The following is a 19,658-nucleotide window of genomic DNA, read 5'->3' as shown; positions in this document are numbered from 1 at the left end:
AGTCTTCATCTCTGTGCCTGGCCTCATGCCTGGCACATATTGGCCTTCTGTATTTGTCAAATGAATGAATAAAGGTCATATAGGTTGGCCAGAGGAGAGGTGGAATTTGAAAACAGGTCTGAGTTCAAAGCATTATTACTATCACTAGCACCATCAATAATAACATTTATTGGGCTTCTACTTTTAAGCTGAACTATATGAAAGTGCCATTTTCATGAGTCACAAACAGTCAAATAGCTGCAGTTTTATATGGTTTAACCCGATATGCCAAGCACTGTGTCAGGGGCTGAATGCATATTATTTCACACAATCATCCTGGGAATCCGGTCATTCCTGTTTTACACATGAGGAAACTGAGGCTTAGGAAAGCTGAGTAACAGCCCAGGGTCACAACAGCAGTGGAATCATCCCAGTCTGTCAGTCCCCAAGACCCGTGTTCTTTCCACAACTCTGCCTTGCCTCCAAAAATACTATTGTTACATGACAGATAAGGAATCCAAAGCAAAAGAAACTGCTTGTGAAGTTCATCCAAAAGTCACAAAATTGTCACAATTTACAATTTGTTCTGGGCAAAGTTTTTCCTGGTTTGTTCCATCGGGATGGCTCTGAACTAACTTACCAGCCCATTTTTTTTTTTTTTTTACCAGGAACTGCACTGGACTATAATAGGAGTCAGGGTGGGAAATGGCCACACTTGTTGCCCTCATGCCGGGTATGGTGTGCGCCTCTGTGCACCTGGGCTGCCTAGAACAGCAAGAGGAGCACAGTGGGTGCGAATCAGGGCTCTACAGTTCTGAAGTCCGAGCGAGCCACTTGTCCCTTTGGGGCTTGGCCTCCTTTTCTATAAAGTAAAGAGTTTGGGCTCAAATGATCCCCAAGGTTCCTTTCAGCTAAGAAATTCTACCACCTACTATTTTTATATGATATAACTATTATCGAACAGAGTTTACTGACACTTTTGTCCCCTGACAATGCCAACACATGTTTGACAGGGAATGCATAGTCCCAGGCTCTGAAACACCTGTAGACTCCCTCTGTATTTGTCTAGCTGGAACAACTCTATATTCATCTACATCAAGTATCATTAAAACATAAAAGGAATCATAACTCCTACTGTGAGCATATTTTGACCTGATTTTCAGGTCTTGCTGGACATATTTCTTATTTAACTCAGGATAGAAAGTGGAAAATAGTGAGCTAGTGACAGCCTCATGGAGCACAGAAAAAGGCCACAGGTGTCCCTGAAATGGTTTCTCTGCCACCCCTCACCTCTCTTCTCTATCACTGCTCTTATTCTTTTCCTTCATGGCACGTCCCACTCTTGGTGACAATTTATCCATTCACTGATTTTCTGTGTTTCATCTTGCCAACTACTGTGGGCTTCCCCACCATCTTTTTGTCAGTTACTGTGGATCCAAGCATAGGGCTTGTCACAGAGTAGGTGTTCTATGTATGTGTATTATATAAATGAATAAAGTAAAAGGCTACTTGTGAGAAATCCAGGCTATAGCCAAAAGACCTGGGCTCTCAATGTGGCTCATTATTCACCAGCTGAGTAACCTTGAGCAAATGACGTATCTCTCTGAACCAAAGTGTCCCCAAGGATGATGGGAGAAGGATATCCACTCTACCTGCTTTATGAAGTGGAAGGAGGTGATGAGGGTTAAATAGTTCATCAGAGAACACTAGTGACCTCTTCTGATACACCCTGCTTGGCTGACCAAGTCATGCCACCCTTCCCCCCGACACAGTGCCAGTGTCCAAAGGGGACCAAAAAATATTACTCTGGTTTCCATTTAATTTTAAATCCACTCTGGAGTCAACTTACTGAAGTCAAGACTGTGGGCTGCTGATAACTGGGAAAGGCTGGAGACCTGGAATCCAGCCCGAGACTCTGCAGACAGGGCCCGAGGGAGGACTGCCAGCCTGGAAGCTTATTAGCAGGAGAGCCAAGTGACAGCAGCCCCAGAATAGATCCCTCTGGCACTCTCATTTATAATGCCCTTGTATCTGAGCTAACACTGCTTACGGATTCTGAGTCACATTTAGCCTTAAACCACCCTTGTCAGTGCAGGCACTCTCAACCGCAGGGAGCCAGCATTAGCATTGCATTATTCACCAATCCTCTGGCACAGAGCACGGGAAACACGGCCTCCGGCCGCACCTCTCCAGGGTTTCACAGATCAGAGCTGGAGGTCAGACAAACTCCTTTCAACAAAGAGCCTGAACTGGGGCCTCCTCTGGCACATTTCAGACAGAGAACACAGAGAGAAGCTGCTTACCCTGGCTGCACAGTAGCCCCGCACTCCAGAGCACGACAAGGAAAGTGGGGTACGCATCGACACAGTTTTGGCTGTAGAATAAATAAATTTAAAGAAGAAAAATCAGAAAACATGTTACCACAGTGTCCTCTGTAAAACTACCTTAAACCACAAATTAATACACACCATCACATCTGGAGCAAAAGCCCCACTCATAATTCCACATACATCTACCCATGAAGACTGGCACCAGCTGCCACATCAGAAATGGACAGCAGTGTAAAGCGACATGTGTTCAGAACCCATTCACTCTCTTCCTCAGTGAAGCCCATTGGAGACTCAGTTTCTTAATGGACTCGCTATGGCAGAGTTCCTGCACCTGGCTTTGCCAAAGTGCTTCTGAAATTGACAAGTGAGCAACACAGTGGTGGCCGTTAGGGTGGGGTGGCTGGGAGAAGAGCCCAGCTAAGAAGACCTTTATGGTAGACACACAGTCAGCTCAGACCCAAGGCCAGGCTGAGGAAGGAAAGGCAACGTCACACATTAAAGAAACCAGGGTAGGTTAAGAAAAGCTTATGTTCAGAAAGTCATCTTGCTGATTGTGTGATTTTTGCGTGCAGGGCTCCGTCCTTGCTCCCATGGAAGGACTCTCACTCTACCCCAAGCACCATACTGGTGTTTTACACCTTTGTCTCCTTCAAGCTTACCACGAACCTGTGAGTACACATGGTGACTGTGTGAATTTTTGATGGTGGCTGTAACAAGTAGCCACAAATTTACTGCCTTAAGACAAGACAAATCTATTATTTGGAAATCACAAGTCCAAAATGGGTCTCATTGGGCTAAAATCCAGGTGTCTGCATTCCCTCCAGAGGAACTAGGGTAGATCCATTTCCTTGCCTTTTTCAGCTTCTAGATATCACTTGTATTCCTTGTTGGTGGCCCCTTCCAACATCAAAACCGGCAATGGCCGATCAAGTCTTTTTTACACTGAGTTTCTCTGACACCAACTCTTTTGCCTCCTTCCACCCAGATAATCCAGAACAATCTCTTTATCTTACAGTCAACTGGTTACTCACCTTGGCTTCCCCTTGCCGTGTAATATAACATATTCATAGGTGCCTAGGGTGATCCTTGAGGGGCCATGATTCTGCCTACAACTACTTTCACATTTCAGGTGAGAAACAGAGGCTGGGAGAAATTGAATAAGTTGCCCGTGTCACCCAGTTATGGAGTGACAAAGCCAGGATTCTCACACTGGTCAGTCTGACTCTAAACCAGGTCTGTTACCCCTTTGACTATAAGAAATTAAATTACCAGTGTCCTCTTGAGGCGCTTATAGTCTCCTTCAGGAAAGACGATACCTATGTCCACAGAAAAATAACCCAACAGTACAAGGAAGCACAGAAAGGGAGGGGCAACACGATAGAGGGGCATGGAAATAGGATTGAGTCCCCGACCTGATATTGACAAGCTGTTGGTCATTGGCACAGCAATCTCTTTAAACTTAGTCTCCTTGCCTATAAAACTAAGAGACTGATGATAAATAACTCTGAGATCCATTTAAGCTCAAAGAGTTAGTGGTCTAATTGGTGGTTCTCAGAGTGTGGTCCTAGACCAGCAGAATCCCCTGGGGAACTCATTAGATATGCAGGTGTTAATGCCCACTTCAGACCTCTAGAATCAAAAACTCTGGGGCTGGGAGAACCAAGATGACGGCATAGGCTAACGCCGGAGTTTGCTGCCTTGAACAACTACTTCAAAAGTGAAACTAAAACACGGAACAGACATCACCCAGAACCACAGGAACGCTGGCTGAGTGGAAGTCCTACAACCAGGAGGAAAGAGAAACACATACGGACACTCAGAGGAGGCGCAGTGCTGAAGTCAAATTCTGAGGTGCGGAGAGCGCGGAGCGGGCTGGCGGCGGAGGGCCCGGTTGGCGTTTTCAATCAGGAGAGAGTCTCAGGCTCTGAGCTCCAGATACAGGTGAGTCTTTAGGAATTCAGACTCAAACGGGAGAAACAGGACTGTCTGGCTTCGGTCAGAGCGAGTGCAGCTTTCTCTCTGAGCTTTGCAGCGGGTGCTGGGACTCAGAGAGGCAGAGCCCCTGGGGACAGGACTGAGAGCCACCATAACTGCTCTCTCCGGCCCACCCTGTTGATCCTGTTCGACCCGCCCTGCCCAAGCCCTGCACAGAGGCATTTGCCGGATAGCCTCAGGCAAAGGCTAGATTAGCACCTCCCTAGAGGACAGAAGTTCTCTCTCTGCAGACACAGCTGATCCTCACAGCCACTTGGCCTGGAGGTCAAACCCTCCCTGGTTTTTTGCTTCAACAATCAAGGTTTAACTATAAGACTGCAAACAAAGACCACTAGGGGGTGCACCAAGGAAGCATAACAAAATGCGGAGACAAAGAAACAGGACAAAATTGTCAATGGAAGATATAGAGTTCAGAACCACACTTTTAAGGTCTCTCAAGAACTGTTTAGAAGCTGCCGATAAACTTAATGAGCTCTACAACAAAACTAATGAGACCCTCGATGTTATGTTGGGGAACCAACTAGAAATTAAGCATACACGGACTGAAACAACGAATATTATACAGACTCCCGACAGCAGACCAGAGGAGCGCAAGAATCAAGTCAATGATTTGAAATGCGAGGAAGCAAAAAACACCCAACCGGAGGGGCGGAATGAAAAAAGAATCCAAAAATGCGAGGATAGTGTAAGGAGCCTCTGGGACAGCTTCAAGCGTACCAACATCAGAATTATAGGGGTGCCAGAAGATGAGAGAGAACAAGATATTGAAAACCTATTTGAAGAAATAATGACAGAAAACTTCCCCCACCTGGTGAAAGAAATGGACTTACAGGTCCAAGAAGCGCGGAGAACCCCAAACAAAAGGAATCCAAAGAGGACCACACCAAGACACATCATCATTAAAATGCCAAGAGCAAAAGACAAAGAGAGAATCTTAAAAATAACAAGAGAAAGAAACTCAGTTACCTACAAGGGAATACCCATACGACTGTCAGCTGATTTCTCAACAGAAACTTTGCAGGCCAGGAGGGAGTGGCAAGAAATATTCAAAGTGATGAATACCAAGAACCTACAACCAAGATTACTTTATCCAGCAAAGCTATCATTCAGAACTGAAGGTCAGATAAAGAGCTTCACAGATAAGGAAAAGCTAAAGGAGTTCATCACCACCAAACCAGTATTATATGAAATGCTGAAAGGTATCCTTTAAGAAGAGGAAGAAGAAGAAGAAGAAGGTAAAGATACAAATTATGAACAACAAATACACATCTATCAACAAGTGAATCTAAGAATCAAGTGAATAAATAATCTGATGAACAGAATGAACTGGTGATTATAATAAAATCAGGGACATAGAAAGGGAATGGACTGACTATTCTTGGGAGGGGAAAGGGGTGTGGGAGATGCGGGAAGTGACTGGACAAAAATCGTGCACCTATGGATGAGGACAGTGGGTGGGGAGTGAGGGCGGAGGGTGGGGCGGGAATTGGGAGGAGGGGAGTTATGGGGGGGAAAAAGAGGAACAAATGTAATAATATGAACAATAAAGATTTAATTAAAAAAAAAAAAACTCTGGGGCTGGTCTAGGAGTCTTTATTTTAACAAGACCTCCAAGTGATCCTGATGTATGTTCAAGTTTGAGTTCCATTGTTCTCATGTAATTCAAACTATGCAAGTAAAAGCCAAGAGGCAATTTTCAAAATATATTTGGCCTTTGACCCAAATTCCTTCCTTGGATTCCTTCATCTGGATCCCTCTTGATCCTGTTCTCATGATTTTCCTCCTCAATCGGCTATGAACACCTGTTCACACTAATAGGGCCTTGGGCCTCAAGGGGACCACAGGGAACTTTGGAATTACCAGCCCTGGGGCCACTCCTTTCAGAGAACTCAGAGAGGCTGGCAGTGTTCCTGGCCATAGGGGCCTTGCCATCCCTCTGATAATTAAAACAGCCTTTACTGGAGGAGTCAATGAATGTAAAAGCTAAGAAACCAGTGTGTCCTATGCTGGAATATAGACACAGGAGAGAGCAGAGCCTCATTGTCACTTACCTAGTGGGCAGGGCAGGAGCCCCTTACAAATACCACCTGGGATAAAGTAGGTGGTTAATAAACAGGTCCCAAAATGGTAGCTGCAGCAGCTATTATGCATGAACATGACCTCTATTCTTATATGTTATGAGAGAACAAAACTGCAGCCTGAGGACTGAGAATGTAACCCACTTCCCAGTATAAGGAAATAAGAGTGAACATCTCTTTTTATTTAGTTAAATAACATCTTGTATCTGATGGGATCTAATATCTGATGCTCCTACAGCTTGAAAGTTTATTAATACCAAAGATCATCCTTGCTTCCTCCTCAGTCTCATGCTTCTGCTTTGATTGGTTAGTTGGTTGGTTGATTGATTTTAAAGAACTGATTTTGTCTGGGTGATGCAACATTCCTAAAAATTCTGCATTGATCATTAGAATTTGCTCATTAGACAGAATGTCTAGTGATTTGACATTGGATCAGCCATTCAGTCATTCTTGCCTATTGTCTTGAGTCACCATGGTCCCTACTGTCTGCAGAGTAAAATGAAACTCTCTCAGCTGTAAGAGAATGGATTCCTCCTATGGATTTTCAGAATATGCCCCCATCCTGTCTCTCACTCTAACCAAGCCAGTACATTCTCCCCATCCAGGATCTCTGATGTATCTCCACCAGAACTAAGCTCCATGCACACATGCCTCTTCTTGACAGAGGGCTGCTGGTGGGATGAATTCAAGTAGCTTTGGTCAGTGATGGAGTGCCTCGTGGGCATTCTTGTGGTTTTCAAAGTCCCAAAGCCTGGGTCCAATGTGGGAATGCCACTTAGCAACTGTGTGAAATTGAGTGCATATCCTAGCTTCCCAGAACCTCAATTTTCTCATCTATTGACAGTGAATGGAGACACCAGTAATTCCCTTTCTGGATTGTTGTAGGAATAGCATGAGATAACGCAGTGCCTTGCTCATCAGTAGCATTCAAGAAACTGGCTATTCTTGCTCCAGTGTTTTTCTTCTTAGAATCCCCTATTAAATTTGTCTTTCCTATTGACAAATATTTATCATTACAAAATATCTTTTGTGGAGACTTTTGTGCCATTTTTCCCTGCAAGACAAAACCGACAAACCCATTTTGCTCTCATTGTCTGAGGCCTAACTCTGAGCTACTCAGCAGATCTGGCAGCAGCTCTCTGGGCTACATCCAGTTTGCTGTGCCACACGGTGTGTTGTGCCAACGTTTTTGATGGAGAAAAGAACTCGTTGTTACTTTCTCTTTCACTTTTCTCCACCTTTCAGAATGAGATATAGAAGCACTCAGTGTTTCATTAGTTAGTATTGGTTAACTTAAAATAAGTACATAAGAGTAGTTGTATCAGTACTAATTAATAGACTCAATGTACATCTATCACCTTCAAACAATTGTAAGGGAGTCTAGAGTGGATTCTGAGAGGTGCAGGGAAGAAGGAACGTGAGGGTGGCATTTCCCAAAATGCATTTTGTAAAACCCCTCCCCTTCTTGGAGAACCAAAAATCACAGTGTCCCTTAGCACAGTGAAGGCTCTCAAAAAGCCTTGCTGTACAGAACTTGTTCTTCTTGTAACACTTGTCAACAGCACACGAACTTGTCAACTATGAAATTAGGAAATTAGACATCTCCTCTCTGCAACCTGTGTTTACCTGCACTAATAGGGAAGAGTCTTAGGTCCACTAACTGATATTTTTCTCCAAAAAACAAACTGTGACTGCTCTTCCTGTGCTCATCAGCTATGAATAGGGCTTTGAACTATGACTTATATCCATGAACAGAAAGTCAAGGTCAAGATTCCTTTTCTCTCAAATGCTGGCTCAGGTCTGCCCTCATGGGGATGGGGTTGAGGAGACCATTAACGGAGGCCAAGTCTGAGCTGATGGGCCACACTTGGCTGTGATGTCTGTTTATCAACTGCCCCACAATCTTGAACTATCTGTTTCAGTCCACAGCCATATCTTATACTGAAAAATATGCATTGGGCTTTTCAACCACCAGCACCATTAATCCTTCCTGCTACTTTTGCCTTCATAACCAGTCTTTAAATATTTAGGATCATACACCCCATCAACCAAAAGTGTTTATCATGCAATCCTCTGATAAGTATATTTTATATAATTATATACACATACTACTCTCCATCTATATATTAAAAACTAGAGGCCCGGTGCACAAAATTCGTGCATGGGGGCGTGTGTCCCTCAGCCCAGCCTGCACCCTCTCCAATCTGGGACCACTCAAGGGATGTCTGACTGCCTGTTTAGGCCTGACCCCACTGGGCAGTCGGACATCCCTCTCACCATCCAAGACTGCTGGCTCCCAACCACTCGCCTGCCTGCCTGCCTGCCTGATTGCCCCTAATTGTTTCTGCCTGCCAGCCTGATCAACCCCTAACCACTCCCCTGCCAGCCTGGTCAACCCTAACTGCCCTCCTCTGCAGGCCTGGTTCCCCCCAACTGCCGTCCCCTGCTGGGCTGGTCCCCCCCAACTGCCCTCCCCTGCTGGCCATCTTGTGGTGGCCATCTTTGACCACATGGGGGAGGCCATCTTGTGTGTTGGAGTGATGGTCAATTTGCATATTACACTGGGGCCTTGACTTACGAGTTTAATTCGTTCCGTGACGGAGCTCGTAACTCAAATTACTTGTATGTCAAATCAAAAAGTGAACAAGTGAGACACGTGATGCTGGGCTGATGTTGTGGCGTTCACTGTGATGTTCGCTGCTCCAATTAGCGGTGGGGTATCTGAAGCTGGCTCGTAACCCGAATTTTAGCTCACAACTCAAAGCAAAAAATTGGCCAAGAGACGGCTCGTATCTCGAAAAACTCGTTAGTCGGGACACTCGTAAGCCAAGGCCCCACTGTAATCTTTTATTAGATAGGATGAGAAAATCTTGCCCTATCTTGTTTTTCTCAGTGGGTAGAGCATTTGCCTGCAAACAGAAGGGTTCCGGGTTTGATTCCAGTTAAGGGCACATACCTCGGTTGCAGGATCCTCCTAGGCCCAGGGCACATGCTGGAGGCAACACATCAATATTTCTCCCTCTCTCTTCCACTCTCTTTAAAAATCAATTAAACATAATAGTAATAAATAAATAAATTTAAAAAAATAAAAATGAGTAAATCTTAAGTTTTTATTTTTTTAGACAGCAAGGTTAATGACATTTTCTTTTTTTTTCTTGCACCCTCAGGACTCATTTTGCACCCTTCTTTGGTGCTTTTGGAGGCCCCTGGAAAAGATGTGGCTAGTGTTTGCTTTCTACTGGACTAACACATCACCCCGTTCTGTAGCTTTCAAAGGCAAGCAGACTTGCGGGCTGTGGTTTTCACCAACATGCCATGCATTGTTGCATTAATCCCCAGCACCTTCTATCAAGCTGGTCAGAGAGGAAGTGTCTTTGTAACAGAACCACAGCAGTGTCTGGGCAACCTTTATCTTGCAGAAATTCTTTTTTCCTGTCCCCCCTACCCCACAGCTCTCTCTCTCTCCTCCTTTCATTCTTCTCCTCCTTACCCTGAGTCCCATAAAGGTTAAGTGGGAAAGACACTTAACGATGCTGGTTTTGGGAGTGGAGGGCCCTAGCAGCACATAAGGCCCACCATGCTCTTCTAGTTCCTTCTTATGTCAGGAACTACACAAAATTGCAGAACCTCCAACCACCTTCCAACCACTACCAAATGGCACTTCCGCAATTCAAAGGCTGGCAACAGGCAAGGTGTGAACACAGCGACTTCTTAGAAGCAGAGCTAGTTCACTCAGGGGGGGAATGGCAGACAGATAGCCCAAACTGCTCTGTTGTTTCTTCATTGCCAGCAAAAGGCAACCTAATTTCTCCCTAGGGACAGTGGAATTCTGTTGCATGGCCAAAATGCCTAACCTCTTCCAAGTAGACAAGCTGAGGAGTACCTAAGAACACAACATAACTGGTTAGAAAGTAGTGATATGGGAGGGGAAAAGTTTCTCTTTCCAAACTTGTGGGGGAGTATTAGTGTTTACTTGGACTCCTTGTTCAAAGAGGTTTTTATGTCGCCCCAGGTCAAAGACACCTTTGTTACAGCTGTTTCACACAGACTGTGCCTGAAGGGAGCTCTCACCTCTCCCCTTGCAAGTGGTTGATGGCACCTTGTGTGCTTCCCTATTCTCCTTTAAATGGGTCCGAAATGCCTACAGCCACCACATCTTTACATTTCTTCAATTGATTCTGAGAATTAATACAGTGAAGGCCCAAATGTTAAAATAGAAATCTCCCTGTAAGTAATTCAGCAAAGGATTTCCTTGAGATCAGGCTGCTGGAATAACAGGGGGCAAAATGGGGGCCAGAAAATCAGCTTGGGGTGACCCTACAACTGTGCCCAGGAGTGGCTCAGACCACGTATGCAGAAATTTAGAAGCTTGGGGGGCTATGGGACTGATGATGAAAAGTGGCAATGGAGAGGACTCCCCCTCCGTCGTTCCCATTCCTACATCAAATTTTTTAAAAAGTAAAAATAGCTTGGTGAGGCAAAGGACAGAAGCAAAAGTGTGTCAGGGAGTATGCTGAAGGCCTACCCAGTTGAGAGCCTTTGAAGTCACTTTACTTCTCAGAAGCCATCAGTAGCCCTGTGGAGCCTTCCCCCAAGTTGCTCCCATGAGCCTCCAACTCTAGGATGACTCCATCCTTGTGTTTGCTTGTGCTGTTCTTGCCAATCTGAAAGTCCTTTCCTTGGGTAGCCATGACTCTTCCCTTTGAAGGATCTCTAAAGACATCAGAGTTGCCTCCAAGCTGAGCCTGGAGGCCATTCGCCAGCTCACAGCCAAAGCCATCCTTTTCTACAGGCCTCAATCACAGGCACAGAGGAGCAGCAGACATGCTGGGCTGAGCCCTCTGTTTAAATGCATTTTGCACAGAGGGAAATGAGGGTTTGAATAAAATCCATTGCATCCCAAATAGCACCAGATCCTTCACTGGACTGTTCCAGTGTTTTAAAACAGTCTTTATATTCAAAAGCAAAGAATTAAAAGTGGAAAAGCCATTGCATAATCCCCCCATTCTTTCTGTTCTTGTTCTGGTTGCTCAAGAAGAGCAGCATTGTGAAAGGTGCTGTGTCACCTCCAGATTTCCACCAAGAAACTGCAGGGTCAATGAGTGGCAGGCTGCTGTCAGCAGGTCTTGTCTGTTGCTTCTGCAGGCGAAAGGTGAGGCGTGGCTGATTTTCATTGTATTACCCCTGCACTAACCACACAGGAAATTGGTCAACTATGTGACAAAATGACTGTCCCAAGCTCTGGAACAAGGAGGAGTTGTAGAGATCTCACCTCCTCACTCCCAGGTTCCCCACTTCCTTTCTTTTAATACACTTACTGAGATGGTGAGGGGTTTCCACAAAGCCTCCCAGGGGGAGTTCTACTTCCCCTGAGAACCCTACCTCCCTGACATTGGGAAGGTTGGGCCACACAGACATGTGGCCTTGAGGTTGGTTGTCACTCCAATAGAGAGACCCCAGTGCCCATGCCCCGACTCTGTTAGTCAGCAGTGTCAGGGTTTAGACTCACTTGGCAGTATAGACTCGCTCAAAGGCAAGTGTCCCCGTCCTCTGGAAGCTCCGCCCAGTGTTGGTCCTGCTTTCGTGCTCCACCTTGTGGGCGAAGAATGCTGCCAAGGAAAAGGTTTGTATTTGGGTTATAACCAACATAGTCATGAGCCTGCCATCTCATATTAAATGTTAAAAAAAATTTTGGCTTCCAAACAGCCCAAAATGTCCTCCATTAAATGTAATTTAGCAAAATTTATTCAGCAACTGCTCTCCCCTTGGTTTTGGTGATGCGATCATGAGCAAGGCATAGCCCCCTTTCAAGCACCTTACAGTTGAAAGAAATAGGCCAGTGGTTCTCAACCTTCCTAATGCCGCGACCCTTTAATACAGTTCCTCATGTTGTGGTGACCCCCAATCATAAAATTATTTTCGTTGCTATTCATAACTGTAATTTTCTACTGTTATGAATCGTAATGTAAATATCTGATATGCAGGATGTATTTTCATTGTTACAAATTGAACATAATTAAAGCATAGTGATTAATCACAAAAAAATATGTAAATGTGTTTTCCGATGGTCTTAGGCAACCCCTGTGAAAGGGTCATTCGACCCCCGCGACCCACAGGTTGAGAATTGCTGAAATAGACAAAGAAGTAGAGCAGAAATTAGCGTACCGTGATTCATACTAAGATGAGATTGAGTGAGAACACAGTGCTATAGTGCGACAAGGAGGCAACCTAATTCAGTGTTTGGGTCATAGAAAGATTCCTAGAGGAAGTGACACCTAGAATAAAGTCTACAGAACAAGTATGAATTAGCTAAGGAGAAGGATGGGCAGGAGACAACAGGGGAAATCATTCTATTCAAGTGGAATGGAATATGCAAAGGTCTGGAGGCAAGAACTATCCTTGGTTCAGTATGTCTAGCTTATGATGAGGAGTGGGAAGTGGGGAGTACAACCTGGTTGAATTACAAATGAGGCCAAAGAGATAGGTGATAAATTGTTCTTTCAGTGACATGTATCTATTATCACTTGCCATGATCCAGACACTTAGCTTGCATCCTAGAACAAAACACACAAAGAGTCCTGGCCTACGGAGCTTATGCTCTGGCAAGGATAGAAGAGGAGGAGACAGACCATACAAGCAAACAAAATACAGCAATTACAATTACACAGTGTGTGGAGCTATGGGCAAAGAGAAAGCAGAGCATGGTACAGGGCATTGGAAGAGCCCTACAGGTTGGACAGAGTGAACCTCAGTGAGGAAACAGTAAGCCAAGGCTTGAAGAAGATGATGGTTGACAAGTACCCACTGGATTTGACAGTGTCACTGAGACCTTGATGAGAGCCAAGTTAATAAATTTGGAATTTATTTCTACCTCGAGAACAAAGAGGCGTTATTGATGAGTGTAAGCTGAGCCATGGTGTAATCAGAAAGCCACCCTGTTTTTAGTGTGGAGACCAGGGAGAGAAGTGAGGAGAAAATGGGAGGGAGCTGATTAGGATGATTGCTGTGGGATGTAAGAGATGCTGTGGAAGAGACAGAATCCAGTGGGTTTGTCTATACATTGGGTGTTGGGGGCAGGGAGTGAAGGTCTCTCTTTTTCTCCCTTCCCCCTATTTTATTCCTTTACTCCTATTTCAAGAGTGAAAAGGGGGGATGGAAAGTGAGATTGTCATAAATCCATCCACAAGGCTCCCTTTCATCAACTTCTTATTAATCTCAGAAAAGTATGGAAAATATGCCTTATATTTGAATAAAAGCTTTTATGGTTTTCTGCTTGGCAAAAGTGCATTTCTTCCCCAAGAATGGGCTCATTTTGAGCCCATCTCCAGGGCTGACTTGTATGAAGGGGAATCTACCATATTGCAGGCACTCTAGTAGGCATGGGATATAGGTTCCTTTATTGGGCCAGTGCTGCTCCCACTTTGTAGATAAGGGCACTGTGCCTCAGGGAGGCTAAATAACGATGTCAGAGTCACTACACTAGGGCTCAGTAAAGCTGAAGATCAGATCCAGCTGGGCCTATGAGGATGTGTTTTCCTCTCACTGTCACACAGATGCTCACTGCATGGATCCCTCAGCTACACAGGGTTTAAGCACACGTCTGTCCATTCGGAATGTCTCTCCTTAGTACAAAATCCAGTAGAAAATTCTAACCATTATCTTTCCAGAACTTAAGGTGGCATCCTGGCCTCTGAACATGGAAACTGGGACAGTATTAAGAAAATCAGAGGTTATTTCTGCAACCAGCATCACAACTTGATTCTACTTCCCCGACTCTGCCGTTCTTCCTCTCCTTGCTCAGAAAACAAGCCTCTTCCGGTTTCCCAAGGCTTGCCCTCTACCTGTGACCTTGACCCTGTTCCTGCCACCTCTCCAGGTCTTTGTTTCATTGGTGTTTTGCTTATTTTCTGAACCTTCAACCTTTTTTACCCCTCCTTCTCTTAACTCTGGAAACAAACTCAGATCCTTCCTACTCTTAAAACAAAAGAAAAACAAGCCTGTCTCAATCCAATCTTCCAGTAGATCTACCTCTCCTTCTTTCCAAGCTAGACTTGAAAGAGTTGGACTACCTTTGCTCATTCTAACCTCAGCCCCTTGTTATCCTCAACTCTGTTGCAGAAACTGTGCACGCAAAGACCATTAACACACTTATCTTGGCCAGCTACTAACATCAGGCCAAACCAGAGAGAAACAGAGATAGACCCAGAGAGAGAAGGCTGCAAGCCATTCCTGAGAATCAACCACACCCTGGCACTGCTAGCTGCCTTACCTATTTTATTCCATGCAATACCTGCAATCACCACACATGGGGATTATGAATACGGAAACTGAGTGTCAGAAAAGTTAAATAACGTTTTTCAGATCGCAAAGAAAAATCGTGAGATTTTAGCTAACTGCAAAGTTATGAGCCAGCAATGCCATACAAGTCTTGGAAAGAATATTCCATATGTTTATTAGTTTAATAGAATTGATATCTGGATCTCGGGAACAGTTTGCCTGCACAGGAGACAACTATCTGCATTTTAGAAAGAACATGGCAAGGTAGAAAGAGTGGGCAATGACAAGGGACTGTGGAAACAAAGACCTATGAGAAATGATTTGTTGAAGAAGAAATGTTACAGCTGGTTTTGTAAACACAGAAGCAGAAGGCATAGTCTGAGTTTTTCCAGAGGACAGAAATAGGGCTGATGGATAGAAGTTGTAGGGCAGATTTCACCTCAATATTAGAAAGAACTTTCTGCCCTAGCTGGGTAGCTCAATTGGTCCCAATATGCCAAGGCTGCAGGTTCAATCCCCAATCAGGGCACATACAAGAATCAACCAATGAATGCATAAATAAGTAGAACAACAAATCTCTCTCTCTCTCTCTCTCTCTCTCTCTCTCTCTCTTCCTTCCTCTCTCTCTCAAATCAATCAATAAATAAAAAAATTAAAAAGCACTTCCTGGGTAGTGATTTCTTGAGTAAATGAATTTGAGGCAATATACATGGTGTAATTGTCTACACTCTGGAGGAAGTTTGAATCCTAGCTTCACCACTACTGACTCTAGGACCTCCAACCAATGGTCTACCCTCTCTAAGCCCCACTTTGCTTATTTGTAAAATAGGAATACTAATAGTATATATTTCATAGGATGCAAGGATTAAATGAGATAATATAATAATCAGCACAAAGGACTGAGCTTGACACAGAGCAAAGTCTCACTACCCCTAATAATGGGCAGGGCACGCTCAGTGGATGGAAACTCTCCATTTGGCAGTATTCCAGGGGGAGCTGTTGAGGATGTGTGAAGATTTCTGTACTGGGGAACTTCCTGAGTCCCTAATCCTGTTGCTAGAGCCCAGGTTGAGTTGTGAGGTCTTCTGATACAGAGGCTCATGAGACTCACTATGTGAGTGTGTGCATTTGGGTGGGAGTAGCAGGGAAGGCATTGAAAGATAGGTAGTTCCTACCAGCTCTATTCCCCTCCAATCACAATTCTCACAAACCCTTATGACCCTTCTTGGCTTCAAAGTAAGAAGAGACTTGATTGAGGAGGTTGTCACTCTTAGAGGAGAGAGGATGATGTCAACTCCTACCACCTTCCCTGCCGCCAGCAGGACTAAGGGAACAGCTCTCCTGCTGGAGAAAATCTTTTCCCTGTCGTCACCAGTTAGGCTCACCCTCTCCTCTAAATCTGTGCCCACCTTTGCTCCATGTCAAAGCTGCTGGCACTTGGGCGGGAGAAATTGAAGGTTCACTGGATGCTTTTCATAGAAAATGCCTCTCTCTATCCTCCCTAGGAAAGTAGGCGCTGGTAATTCTGGCCTCGCTTTCTTAGAATGATATATTTCAGACTTTTCTGCATGTCCATGTCTGTGTTCTGCTGGATCAAGCTGGAAGAGGGCCACATGTTCAAAGATCTTGATGACTAAAGGACGTTTGAGAGGCAGAGGAGGAAGTTCCTCCAGGTGGCCGCACCCTGGTCTCTCCAGAATATGAGCTCACACTGTGTAGCAAGGCACAGAGCCCCACACACCAGCATGGACAAACAGGGACTTGTCCTGGGACAAAGACAAAGTGTGCAGTGCCTCGCCACAGCATGTAAATATTTCTTAAAACAAACAGGAAGGGTTTGGAATAATGTTTTGCGGGCAAGGGGGAAGCACAGTTTTTGCATATTTTCCAAATCCTGTAAGGTAGATCTATGGCTGCTACATGGAGGTTGATTAGAATTGCAAAGAGAGGCTCTGTGACATACATTTGGACTTTTGTGTTTGCCTAGAAACTCACAGAGAAAACAAGCAGAGATGCTGTCTTCTAAGTCATTGGAATTTTTCTTGTTCTCCTACACGGCATGTTTAACAGTTACAAACAAAAAGGCCTCATGCCTGTGCCTCACAAAGGTGCACGCTTGTCCTGAGACACCCAGGTGGTGACAAGGGCTCTTTCTGTGGCTTTAGTTTGTCCTTTCCCCAAACACGAGGTGGAACAGCACTGTACAAGGTCACTTTGCTCCCAAGTTGCTGAGGATCACAGGGGAACAGGGGAGGGACAGAGACTGAGGTGGGGGGCCATGTGGGGTCTGCCCAGCATGAAAAAGTCTCCAGCCCAAGACAGTAGCTCTGTGCTTGTCCATATTTGTATCTCCCCCACCAGGAAGCCTCCATCCCACTCATCAGTGGGGCTCTGGGACACCACAGTGTTCTATCGTTATGTAGCTTAAATGGACTGTAGATTATGGTTAAGGCTTAGACATTGGGTCATCTATAATCCCTCCTCCCACTTTGTGCCAAAGAACTTCTTAATCTCATCTTCCGAAAATAATTAAAATCTCACCATCTCTGCTCAGGGTGCACTATGCCATTAGAGAGAAACTCAGCACCCACTCAACAGGCCAGGGCCAGGGCCTGGTGCATCTCCCTTAGGAGAGATGAAGAGACTGTTCTTTACTACAGGAGACACCACAACAACTCCCTCAGCTCCCTGCCTCACCAGGTCTGAACTGAGAGGGAGCAGCTCAGAGTGAAGGCCATCCTCCGGGCTAAGCTCAGTCCTCTTTGCAGGCGGTGAGAAGGCTTTGGCTCCCTGGCCAGGACACTCCTCAGCTGTGTTGATGGTTCCATGGGGAAGGGCTGGGGGAAGAGCCTGCACAGAGCTGACCCAGCACTGCCTGCCTACCACCGGCACTGCTGCATCCCAGAGAGCTTCCTGCTGACCTCATCCGCTCCCACTGCGCTTTCCCTCCCTGGGGGCAGGAACTAGAGCTGTCTGCTCAGGGAACCAGAGCACTGTCTGGCACAGGGCAGGGTCCCTGGTGGGGTGCACAGGGATGAATGAACCCTTTGCCCATTGACAAACTGAGAGAGCTCATTGACAAAATGGTGCCCCCATGAAACAGCGGTGACTTGAGGAAATGGCAGCCAAAACAGTCCAGTTGTTCCCTCTGGAGTTGCAACTCTACTGTGTGTGATTTTGTAGGAAAACATTTGGGTCAGAAAGCTGCAACGTGCTGTCCCATACAGGAAACCTTCTCAGAGTGTGCTTCTGAGCCTTGCTCTGTGCTCAGAAGGTTTAACCACCAGTCTCTGTCCACATTCAAATTGGAAAAAAAAAAATCAGAATATCCAAAATTGATGAAATACTCAAATTTCCAAAGTGTGGTGGTGTGTGAACATTCATTACCATTAAGTTATAGAGCTGTCCTTATAGTACTCTCCTTTTTTCTATCTTACTAAATTGCAAAATACAAAGCCACTGGAGATACTTATAAACAGAGTCTGATGCAGTCCTAACTCAGAACCTTAAGGAGAGAGTCCTACATAGTCCTACCGTTGTCGGGTCTGGGTATCCTGTTTGGCTTTTTAAAACTGTTATCAAGGTTAATGGATGTGCAGCCCCAAACAAAAAAGAATGTTCTCCCCCTCTCTCTTTTTATGTAAGTATATAATGCATATGGGAAATGCTTCAAAAAATATATGTTGCTAGAGGGGGGGAAGCATTACAAAAGATATGTTTCTTCAAAAGAAAAAATAATGATAAGGTTATTTCCCTTTCACAAACCCCAAAATTCACTTTTTTTTTTTAGCCTACACTTGACAGTAACCTCAGATGTACTGAAGTCAGCCCAGCTGCACAGAATAAAGCCCAGTGTCTGAGTGAATATATGTCTCATCTTCCCTTTCTAGGCTTCTTGCCCTCCTCTCTGGCCCCACTAACTAATAATAATGAAAATGCTGATTGCAGGCCCTTCCGTGAGGGTCTTTGAAAAGCCTCCAGGTGGCTGCCCTGGTACTGCAAGCCTGGTTAGTCAGCACTACTAAAGTGAAAAAAAGAACAAGACAAACAAAACGCCCAATCTATATGGAAACACACACACCTCTATACATTCAAATAGAAAAGAAAAAAACATAGATAAAACGAAAGTACAGAGAGAACTTGAGTATTGTGTAAGCCTGACTTTCATACAGCTAACAAATAAAATTTCCCCTTGTTTTCCCGCCCAAGTGAGAGGCTTCTCTTACCGTTCTGGACCACGCTAATGAGTGTGACGATGACCAACAGGACAATATTGCCCACGGTTTCTTGATCCATGTTTACTTCAGGCTCACCAGCGAGGACTGCTCTGTGCCACCCACGTCTGCACTGTCCAGGAAGGGGAAGTGAGAGCCTGCACTCTGTCTTTCATCATTAGAATTTCTGAAGGTCCCAGCACAATACACAGTGCTGCTTTCTCCTTCCCTTCTTCCTCTTTCCCTCCTCCTCCTCCTCCTTTTCTTCTCCCTCCATTTCCTCCTCCCCCTCCTCCTCCTCCTCCTTCTCCCCAGCCACCAAAATGCCCTGGCTTAGTGTGACCTGCCAGAAGAAGCAGGGCTAGAGAAAGAATCAGGAAGGTAAAAAAATGAAACTTTTTATTTATAGAGCACCAAAATGATCTGTGTCCTGAGTACTGCCTTTCTTTTCTTGAATTCCTAGTAGGGGAAAGGAATACTTAACACATGGCAGTGTCCACAGTGGCAGTCAGGTAATAAGGCCTGGATAAATGGAAGGAATGATGGATGGATGGATGGATGGATGGATGGATGGATGGATGGATGAATGGATGGATGGGTGGATGAATGGATGAGTGGATGGATGGATGGATGGATGGATGGATGGATGGATGAGGAGGAGGAGGGGCATCTGAAAGCAGCAAGAGAATTAAAACTCAATCAAAGAATTGAGACAATGGGCAGAAATAGGGTTGCTGATGACCCCTAAGGAAAAATTCCAAACAGGAAGTGTTATTAAACACTGC

General features: G+C 45.0%; 1 protein-coding gene across 1 annotated transcript in view; it reads right to left on the bottom strand.

Annotated features, from left to right (window-relative positions):
- ALOX5AP (arachidonate 5-lipoxygenase activating protein) overlaps positions 1–19,105 on the bottom strand; it is a 35,430-nt gene extending 16,325 nt beyond the window's left edge. Inside the window, exons 1-3 of the mRNA XM_059684091.1 lie at positions 18,886–19,105; positions 11,892–11,991; positions 2,283–2,353 (exon numbers count right to left, since the gene is read on the bottom strand). Of these exons, the coding sequence (XP_059540074.1) occupies positions 2,283–2,353; positions 11,892–11,991; positions 18,886–18,955 (241 nt within the window). The 5' untranslated portion in view covers positions 18,956–19,105. The remainder of the gene's footprint in view (positions 1–2,282; positions 2,354–11,891; positions 11,992–18,885) is intronic.
- Between the last annotated feature and the right edge of the window lie 553 nt (positions 19,106–19,658).

The sequence above is a fragment of the Myotis daubentonii genome, chromosome 2, assembly GCF_963259705.1.
Source record: "Myotis daubentonii chromosome 2, mMyoDau2.1, whole genome shotgun sequence".
NCBI lineage: Eukaryota > Metazoa > Chordata > Mammalia > Chiroptera > Vespertilionidae > Myotis > Myotis daubentonii.
The sequence above is the reverse complement of the archived record's forward strand: the minus strand, read 5'-3'. Positions and strand labels throughout refer to the sequence as shown.